At 38.2% G+C, this 11030-nt stretch overlaps 1 protein-coding gene across 1 annotated transcript; it reads left to right on the top strand.

Annotated features, from left to right (window-relative positions):
* Positions 1-798: 798 nt before the first annotated feature.
* Positions 799-9154, top strand: LOC116250373 (uncharacterized; the record flags this gene model as incomplete). The annotated part of the gene is made up of 8 exons (XM_031624001.2): positions 799-1212; positions 3825-3887; positions 3966-4058; positions 6118-6165; positions 7281-7352; positions 7893-7951; positions 8061-8151; positions 8878-9154. Coding segments are annotated over 8 exons (1002 nt in total), but the record flags the coding sequence as incomplete, so codon positions are not given.
* Positions 9155-11030: the final 1876 nt, after the last annotated feature.

Below are 11030 nucleotides of genomic sequence, written 5' to 3'. Positions count from 1 at the left end.
GTTATATTTTAGTTAGTTGTAGGTGGAGGAGTGCCGTGCTATGATTCTCAAGCAATGACATTGACAGGTGCATCGAGTCCTTTAGATGCTTTTGGCACAATATTTCATAAATTTTGTGCCAACGATTTAGACGTATTCCTATAACACTATAAACCAATATTATATGTACCAGTTGGAATAGTTGAAACATATTAAAAGAATGCAAATGTTTGTGTATATGTATAAACAAATGAGAGCAAAACCATGTTTTTAAGTTAATACAAACATGGTTTGTGTTTAATTTTTTCACAAGTTCAACTTGATGGTATTCTACTTGAGATGGTAAAATATACATAAAACAAACTCTATCACATTTTTAAAAGTATAACGCCCTAACAAACATCATAATCTACAAAAACATGTAACAAACTTTATCACCTGTCTGGAAGTATAATGCCATAACAAACATCATAATCCATAATTTTGATGTCACCAAAACGTACTTAATGGCTTTTTAAGGTAAAGCATTCTTTGCTTAATTTATTTTTCTAGTGCTTTTTATTTTTCTTTCTTTCCCCATCGACACAGGGAGATCAAACCAATTGTTGTCGATATTGACTAGACAATCTAATGCATATAGTTCTCGAACTCTACATGCATATTACCAGTCTTAATTCAAATTATAAAATCACCACTTTTAAAATAGGCCGAACTCATATATATATATATATATATATATATATATATATATATATATATATATATATGTTACAAACGTGACATGATTATAAGTGCTGCGATGAATTTAACTTGTAACTTGTAAGAGCTGGCGTTGAGAATAATAAGGGAACTAAACAAAGAGAAACATCCCGTCTCGTGTTCGGAAGGGAGAGGGAGAGAGAGAAAGAGAGAAATGGGGGGAAGAGTTACTTGACCGCGATCATCCTCTGTGTGTGCTTCGCCGCCGCTTTCCTACCTCCTTCTGCGGCCTTCCAATCCGACGAGCTTCTTGTTGACGACGAGGAGTTTGAGGGAGTGAAGCCTTCCGAGCCGGAATACCCTGCCTCGGCCAGATCCTCTGGTTCATCGGCGAGGCGGAAGGTGGACAGGGACGCTGCCGCCGCGGACTCGAAAGTCCAGTTTACTCTAGAGCACGCGCTCGGAAGCGATGGCAGTTTCTTGCCCGCCGGGATCTTCACGGCCCGCCTCAAGACCTCCAGCCACGGCGGACAGGTCAGTTCCTGATTAGTTCTCTGTCTTCTACTGCTCAATTCCCTGATTTCCAGGGTTTATGTCATTGTCATTCCTTGGAAATTTTGAAATATTTGAACTAGAACTAGGATGATCGGATTTTATCGTGGGTTCGCTTCGTTCTTCGTGCCGAAGGTGCAGTATGGAATGGACCAATTCTGATGGTAGATATTTTCATAAGATCGTTGATTGGATCTGGAGATCTTTTAGCATTCTAGCTCTCTATGAGAAAATGTGCCGCACACAAGGACATGCATAAACCAACGAGTAAGAGAGAAAGGCGGTCTGTTTGGGACATAATTAATCTGCTTTAGGGTGAAAAATCTTGAAATCAACTGTCGTGACCTGGTTGGCAGTCTAATTGACCAGTCTGAGGAAGCCAGGCTAGGATTTCGGTAGAAACAGAAGGGAAAAGAATAAATTAAAAGCGTGGTCGTCCTCCTCTCTTCTTCCTGTTCTTCATATATCTAAGACTGCATTAAGAGCAACTATAATTTCCAGGCTAGTCCGTTTTCAGTGACAGTCATGTTGATCGATGACGTGAGGTGGCGATAAAATAAATGCACCACATTGGACTAGGTTACTGTCGATAAGACGTGAAAGATGCAGATTTGCCTCTCAATGTGCATGTCTGTCCTGAAACTTATCAAAGACAAATTTGTGGAGATATACTGAGGAACAGATGGATTGAGATGTTGGACTTGCCTTACCCAATGAGGTAGAAAACACAGAGATCCTTTTTTGAATTCAATAGAATGAATGAATCAAGTCCAGAAGGAACAATTTATCTTTGCCAACCGCCGAAAGCTTAGCGGGATAGATGAGAATTATGAAGAAGAAGAAAGAGACATGGATATAAGGGGAGGGAAAGAAGTTACGTAGGAGGTGGACATAGCGGACACTAGTTAGTTAACCTAAAAAAAGGGACACAGCCTGCAGTTGGTCCAGGCATTGTCTGCTTGGCGACCAATCAGGAAGGAGAAGAAGGTAGGATGAAAATGTTGGTGATGAAACCTGATCACAATGTTATCTGTGCTGGTGTGTCATATTAGCCCAGGTAGCAATCTTACATAGGTTGATCAGCCGCGTCACCAACACATAAAATGGTTAAGAAATATTGGGAAAGGCCCAATATATACTTTCTGATTTGTTAGAAATACAGACCAACTTACGTCATAGAGGATCAACGTGCCATGAGTTCCTGTGCCTGGAAACCTGAAAGATGTATCTTAAAAGAGAACAAAATCAAGCTACTTTTTGCCAGACTTGTACATCATATGATAAGGAACTGCATTTACAAATGTAGGGTGCAAACAATCCTTTTATGCACAAACTAAGTAATTACATAAGGTCAATACAAGCCCCACTTAAGAGCGAATTCTTGCACTGATAGGCCACTCACATCATATGGAGAGCAACTGAAATAAATAGTTCATCCAAGAGACTATGCAACAAGGATTATAAGATTATTACCATTAGGTGCTGACCTTAACAATTATGACCAACTAAATGTGCTGGTGTTAGGGAACTGATCACAGCCCCGCATAGCTTCATGGATCCTCCACTTCTGAAAAGAAAAGTGATAGCACCTGTGGGAAAGCAAGCACTTGATAATGGCTAGTGTGAAACCAACCTTGAAGGGGAAAGAAGAAGAATAATGAGGACTTGAAAAGTAGAACTGTAGAAGACAACAAAACAGGTCAAAGTAAATGAGGAATGTAGAAGAAAGATAGAAAGTCAAGAGAAAAAAAAACAAAGAGAGACCAAAGAGTAAGAGAATTTGAAACAAAGTGGAAAGCATAAGAATCAAGAACTGAAAAAACAAGGTGAAGAAAGCTAATAAAAAGATAGATTAAAAGGAATTATGATTAAACAAGTGAAACTTCAGAATATGAAAAAAGGCTCCTGTACCACGTAAGTTGATCAACATGGGCTTTGGAAGAAAACTATACAACAGATTGCACTTGATCCTTAATATTCTTGTAGAAAATATTCATAGGTTCGATGCTTATAACTGACCATTCTCTCTCTCTATCTGTTTTACTGATTGTCCTTTTTTCACCTTTCCCTTGCTTCTACCTATATGGATATTGTGAAACCAATCAAGAACACTTGACTAGTCTCACCATCTTTAGCCTGTTTTAAACTTTCACTTCAAAGGGACAATGTTCATTGCTGGGTTTTCGTGCTAGGGGTTGGTATGGAGGTGCTCCTTCCTTTACAAACCCATGTTCACTTGGTCATCAAAGCTTGGATTCCCTATTGGATATACTTTCCTGTGGAGGTTCCATTTGAGCAAGGGCAAATACATTTTGGTAGTACCTATACAGTCATATGGATCATAGTTTTGAGAATTGTCTTTTGAGTCTGATGCATGGCCCCATCTTGGGGCACAGGATGGGAAGGGAATGAGCTTGGTTCTCTTTCATACTTTCTCTTCTTTGCACCTCTCTTTCTCTCTACAATCTAAACATGCACGTACATACATGGATACATATGTATCATGTGCAGAATTTATGCATACATTCATATGAAATGATGTATATTTTTAGCTTGTGATGATAATGCATAATCTCAGTTTCAATTTATTGCAGATTCTTACCAAGCTTCGCTTCTCAAGAAATGCTTTAACTGAGAAAGAAAAGGAAATTTTCCAAGTATGGTATTTCTCTACTACCTATTTCCAACTTCTGCCGTTTATTTTTTGATTAGGGTATCCATATTTCTCTTTGCAGGAGCTTCTGGAGAAGGATGACTTTTATCAGATCAGAGTACCATCTAACGTACTGAATCCTGGGGAAAATTATGTTGTCTCGTCTGTCAAAGCTGTAAGTTTTCTGTTATTTCATGAACTGTATTTATGCAATCCCATTGTTTTTTATATAGTTTGACAGCATGCTATTTACTAGATCTCATGAATGTGTAAGCTCACTTGTGTTTGGCTTTGAGTCCTTTATATGATAATTTGATTACGTTGATCTGTTAAATCACACTAGTTAGCTTCTTCTTATGGTAGGAGGGTGTAGACAATTCTAATTTCGCACTTCAGGTTATATTGTTTTTTAATTTGTTTTTGTTAATGTAATCTACGTGGTTTCCTTTAGTCACAAATTTTTGGATCATCCATTCATTTCTAAGCAAGCATTTGAAGGACATAAAATTTTGATGGCCTGTATTTTGTTATTTTTAAAGTCATAAACATTTTTTTCCCTTAAGAAAAAACCATTATCCAACAGATTATATGGATGGGCAGGGGAATCAATTTTTGCTATTCAATAATATATACATCAGAAATACTTCTAAAGATTCAACTGTGTATTGTTTGTTTATATCAGAACTTGTAGCTGTACTCATCAGTTACTTATTCAGCAGAAGTTTATGATTTGACTTTTATCAGTTTAATGAGAAATTTTGGTGTTAAACTTCATCAATTTTTTGGTTCAATGTATGCCTTTGAATGTTGCTGCTTTAAAACACATTTAAAATGTGAAACCTTTTCTCCCTTATGTACAAAAGTAAGCTACCAAATAGTCATTGACAGTGCCCATCAGCTAGCTGAGCAAACTGTTGGAGATTTTGTTACGTAAAAAATATACAAACAATATAAATGCATAAATATAAGGCTTATGTGAAGGTATGAGTTATGACATCATAAGACCATTTCTCAACTGCACTGTTTGCCTGCTCTATCAAGTGTCTGGGAATGATGGTAGTGTAAATATCAAGTTGACTAACGGGTGCAGGGCAGTATGAAGTGGGGAAGAACTCTAATTGAAGCAAAGACAGGACTTGCCACTTTTATCTCTTGTTGGAGGCTTGTCATTTCTTCATTTGTGGCTGCAATTACCTTTGGCATCCATCATTCATTTTCCTTTTGGCCTAGAACCAGGCATTTCTGATCCTATACTAATTACCAGGTTTATTAAAAGTGGGAAAATTCTTCCTCTTTGTCATTCTCAACTTCCAATGGTTCATAACCCATTTGTGCAGGATTCTTCTTCTTTTTGCATGTTTTTCTTGCCTTTAGTTCCTCAGTCGTTTGTCAACACTGCCATTTTGTAGCTTCTGGCAGCTTAAATGCATGGGGTGGTATTTTCATGTCTTAAGTAAATGATGCTTTAGCCGATAAACACCCATGACAACTGGCTTCTGATGAAAATTATTGTAATGATGAACCAAATTTCGACTTAAATTTGGGTGCTCTATCGCCATATCCTTCATTGGAAGCCATTACACCTCAATAGAAAGAAAGAAAAGCTTAAAGCCTACTTATGCAAGAGGATTTATCAGTATCATATGATACCATCCATATGGCCGATTTCACCCTCAACATTAGTTTCAGGAGTGTAATATAAGTTACATAACTAATTTCTTACATTAAGTATCGTAATGTATGGTATGATATGCTATGTACTTATGTATCATGAAACATTGGATTAGTTGCAGGGACCATTCAATTTTGGTCACAAGAAATGGTGGTTGGTTTCTTTAAAGTCCAGAGTCCAGACAATTCAATAAGCTTTTACTTCACGCTTTTTTGCTTTTGATCCTTCTCAGGCTATATTTTCTGCTTTGGTACTGTGCATGGCAATTTTCTCTGTATGTTCCTCAAGGATATAGATTCTTTCCTTATGCAAACAACAGAATTTGGTTTTTAACTCAGATCGCTTGCACAATCTACATTAAAATCTCAAACTTGGAGTTTATTGACATAAATTGGCATCTTTTCTTTGTGATGCACTGCCATCCTTCTGGTATATCCTATCATCTAAATACTTGTAGAGTTGTAGGACAATGCATTAACTGACAAACTTGATTTGTATTTTCATACTTCTGTATTACCTGCATATTCTCTAACTTTTCTGTCTTCATGATTGTAAATCCTAGAGATGCCTTCCTCGTCTGGAATTGGAAGAGCATTTTGTTATCCACATGGTAATTCCTGCACTTTTTATGCATTTTCATTTGGACCAGTTATCCATGACTTTGGTTTTTATTTGGACGTTGATGGTATCTTGCTACTACCTAAAGGTTCTTTTTCTTGTAGTTGGGAGACTTCTTTTGCACCATATGCAACTAAAAAGACTTGATTATGGTCCCGTTTGGAGCTCAATGCTTCACAGGACTGTAACCTAGTCATAAGCAATTTCCTTTTGTTTGACTGACATGGTGGGAATATTTCATTTGAATTTCATTTCAATATCCTGAAAAATGTTCTCCAATATCCAGCATGGCATGCTTTATTGGTGGCATCGGATAACTTTATATCTGGTCTAAAGTTGTGAATGGGGCTATATATTCTTAACAAATCTTTGGTCCATACTTTGATTCTTGTCAAATTAAATCCTCCATGCTATGAAAGAAGTCTGTAATTTGGTGAAAGTTAATACAAGCTGGCTTCAAATATGTAATTTAAAGGGAATTATGTGATGAGAAGGAACATATTGCTGAAGCGAGCGAAGTTTCAGATTTCATATCAACTTCCGTTCAGTCTGCATAATTGGTTTTTGAATGTTAACATACATAATATGAGCAGCTAATGATAAATTGTACAAGGTTATGTTGCATAGTTAAAAAAAAAATTAAATAAAAGAGAAACTCAGAATACAAAACTGACGAAAAATCAATAGAATAAAAAAAGTTCACATATTTGCTTCAAAACATGCAAATTATCTTAAAAGTTTATATTTCAAATTCACAAGTATACAAGCAAAGTAACAGTATTGAGTTGCTAGTGATTAAAGTTTACTATTTTTTCACTCATGACCTCTTTTGGTTGGACCTCATGTTAGGCCACAGAGAAATATAAATTATGTCTTTCATCCAATCTGTCACTGTGTTCTGTTCTTCCTTTCTTATTTACTGTAAGACACACTTAACATCCAATGACTCTTCAAAATTTCAAGTAAATAAAATAGCTCATTGTACTTCAAAATATCTTGTAATGTAGTTAAACAGTTGGGGCAGGTAAGTAGAGCAAATTAAAATGACTTTGAGACTCATTATGATTAATTCTCTGATGGAGTTTATTCCACTATGTGGCAATGCAGGAAGGTGTCAATGTTCTAGCTGTTAATTATGGTTCACCAAGCTCATGCCCTTATCCTCGGATACTGAAACTGGTAACTTTGTGTGGTTTTCTTTTTGCAAATATGTAGTGCTTAGCAGGTTTTCAATTCTGAAGGAATCTGTACTTATCGTTTCTGATTAATTGTAGTCATCCAGTTAATATTTCATTATATCTGAAAGTTATAATCAACTATTATTTTTTGCTAACTTCAGTATGATAAACCTGACAATTAGCTTGTTCAGGTAATATTGCATTACATTTTTATTGTTCGGCAGACAGGTTGCCATCTCCCTTCCTGCTGAGGGTTCCTAATGTGCTGAATGTTGTAATTTTTTTCCTCAAGCTCAAAAAAGTCCAATATTTTGCTCTTACGAATGTTAGATGCAAGTCAAGCAAAGGCCTCTGTTTCTGTTCATGTCACGTTTAAAACCTCTCTAGCACGAGATGCAGCTATGTTCTTTGTCCTTAGAATAGATCTATTAACACCAATATTTTTTTTTAAGTTTCTAGAATTTCCTTAAATTATAATTTATGTTTTGATTACAAGGTGATCAAACAATGTCCTACGACTGACCCAGTAGTTTGAATGCAGCCATCGAAGTGGTCTTTCAACTCACATGCAGTCCTGAAGAACGGCGATATGGCTCCAAGGTTATTAAGCTTGGTTGCTCTTGTAGCTACTGATATCTTCTTTTTTCTTTCTTTCATGTTCGTTTTCAGTTGTTGATGGAATCTTAAAATCTGTGTATTTTTCTTGCAGAAAACCATTATTCTCTGAGGAAGCACTAAGAGATGAGAATGGTGATGGCGAAGGAGTTAAGCCACTAGAGAGATCATTTTGGTCAAAATATGTAAGTATTTTCTGGATTTTCACTTTTAGTTTAATAAGCATGTCAGCAAATTTTAGGGGGAAGTATAAGGACTTTTGAATGGCGCCTGCAGACATTACATTTTTGCAGAAACCAACTCCCTCCTAGGCATCATTTTGGCAGGCATAGCACAATATTTTTTATGACATCAAAATTTTATGGTTAATTTAAAGAACATATTTTGCTAGGGAATACATTTAAACACATTATTAACCATGTGCATCACATTTTAGTGGTTGGATTTTATTAAAACAACTTAGAAGATTGAGATTCCAAGAGGATCTTGTACGTAAGTTCCCAGTGGATCCCAACTTGGACACATACGAATGACTATACAGAAAAGGGTATGTAGTTTGGCGATAGGAGAGACAGTGACGGTGGTACCAGTGCAGTGATTGCTTTCTAATAAAACTTAGAAAATAATGTTTTTTTATTTATAAGGTTTCTGTATAGAATATTCTTGTTGTCCAAATGCACCAGTGTTCTTATGCAGTTGATGAGCTTTAAAAATCAATTCTCGGGGACTAGAATTCATAGATGGAACTTCAAAATTATGATGTAAAATGTCCTTGGCTCTTTGAAATGGGTTCCACTAGTTGATGAAAATAAGCATGAGCATTTAGCGTTAACGCAAAGGCGATACCATTTTGAGATTTATGCAAGCATGAACATTTTCATGTCTATAAATAACCTTTTTTCTTGTTGCAGTGGATGTACTTAATCCCTCTCGGACTCATAGTAATGAATGCCATAACTCAAGCCATGAATATGGCAGAGGAACCGGCAGCAGGTGCTTCTGGACAATCAGCTTCCCAGCCACTTCCATCAGCAACTCAACGTGCAGCCAACCCAGGTGTTCGTAGGAGATGACGAGATGAAATATTTCCTAGTTGCTGCAATTACAAGTGGATTTTGCTGTTTATTGTACTTTGTACTTGTTTTGCCTACTGAAAACCATTAATCGAAAGTTCAATCTCTCTCTCTCTCTCTCTCTCTCTCTCTCTCTCTCTCTCTATCTATCTATCTGTCGCTGACACTGAAAGAGTCCGTTCTTATCTTAAAAAAATTGTTCTTTCTTCTTAGAAATTGAGCAGCTAACGTGGTGGCTTCTGTCTGCAGAGTCTGCACTTTTCGTTCAAGTTCCGCCATATAGCGCACCTTTCTTTCTTTTGATCTCGCAGCGGACTGCCGGTTTGCCAAGACCCTTCCATAAAACTTGAATAAACTTTGAATCTAAAGATCTCAGTAAGATACTTGAAGATGTGTATAAAACTAATTGCAGTTAATTAGACAAAGAAAAACCTCCAATAACACATAAATGAAATAAAACTAGCTGTACTACTGTAATCGCAAGTGCGACCCTGTGAACTAGAACCACAAAGAAATCAGAGATGCAATTCATCAGCATGTGACCAAACAAATATGCCCTTCAAGATGATTTTCATTCTACTGTAGAGTATAATGGTAATACAACGAGACCTAGTTGGCCGTGAAAAACTACGCTTCTTGAATACATGTGGACATTCACAGACATCGAGCCTATTACGCCATAAACTCGAGTAAAAACATTTGCTTTCAATGTGAAAAGTTGACAATACAAAGGCAACACAAATGCTTAAACGCTAAAAATGTCAAATAAACAACGATATCCCGAGCGAGATTAAGGCAGATATAATTATTAGCAAAAGATAGAGAGGAAAAAAACATGGGGAGGAAACGTATCATTATATGCTGGACGCATAAAAACGAACATTGGTAATGCTTGCCTAACTCCTCCACTCCATTGGCGTGCTCTGCCACCTTCTAAAGAGCAAGAAAGAGAAACCACCGCTTTGCTCGTTTTGGATCAATAAGAGCGAGATCGGCCAGCTTGGCTGCAGACGTAGCCTTCTTGGCCACTGCTAGAGTTGGCTCCGGAGACGTCAACATCTCTGGCTTAATAGAAATTGACCCATCCGTAGAATGGCTGTGGTGATGCCTGATGCAAGGCTTCTCGCTCGTGCTCACTCCGCTATCATAATCGTTAGGTGAAGGTGATGCAGACGATGGCTCCCAGCCGTCAGACCAGAGCCGGAAGTCACAGGAGAAGTTGCCAGTTTTTCCATATCCATATACATGGAGAAGTGTCCATAGCCGATATCGTCCGGCAACCTGACGCTCTCGGAGTGAGCTCGGCGATGCGGCTGATGTCTAGACTGAAGTGTGAATTCGCAGGAGAAGAATCTGGCATGGAAACCTCACGCTTGACGGTGAGCGGGGCACTTGATGGAGGAGGATGGGGCGGTAAACCCCCCGAAGTAGGGGGGAAAGCGATGTTAGCGTGGGCGGGTGGTTTCTCCTCCATTGAGGCTAGAAACACTCGATCACCTGGGCTTTCAAGAACAAAATCCTAGCCAAAACATAATTAAGGGCATAATCAGTGAAAGAAAATCAGCAGCCAGCCAGCCACGAAGACTCCACATCCAGCTACCGCAAAGTGGACCTCCATAGTTTAGAAAGCTGCAGGTACTTCGATGACCTGCTGAGAAATGCACATGCTGGACAAAGGTCCCCGATCATGCTAGTCCGATATCTGGGAGACACCCTCGACGACAGAGCACCGGCACCTTGCAGAGACGTGGAAAACCGTAGCGTAAGGAATCCGGAAACATCGAACGAGCGACCTGCACGGGGAGAGATAGAACTCAAGAGCAAGTATGAAGACCCTCGCCGAACTGCGTTTTCCGGCAACCGGCCGAGACGCACCCAGACGAATCAACTGCTGTCGGAAGGCAGGTCACACCTACTCGACCCAGTTCACCAGGCACCTAAATGTCTTGAAGAACGTATAGATGCAGATAAAACTTGAGAGCGTTGATTTT

This window comes from Nymphaea colorata, chromosome 3 (genome assembly GCF_008831285.2).
Source record: "Nymphaea colorata isolate Beijing-Zhang1983 chromosome 3, ASM883128v2, whole genome shotgun sequence".
In the NCBI taxonomy this organism is placed as follows: domain Eukaryota; kingdom Viridiplantae; phylum Streptophyta; class Magnoliopsida; order Nymphaeales; family Nymphaeaceae; genus Nymphaea; species Nymphaea colorata.
The sequence above is the reverse complement of the archived record's forward strand: the minus strand, read 5'-3'. Positions and strand labels throughout refer to the sequence as shown.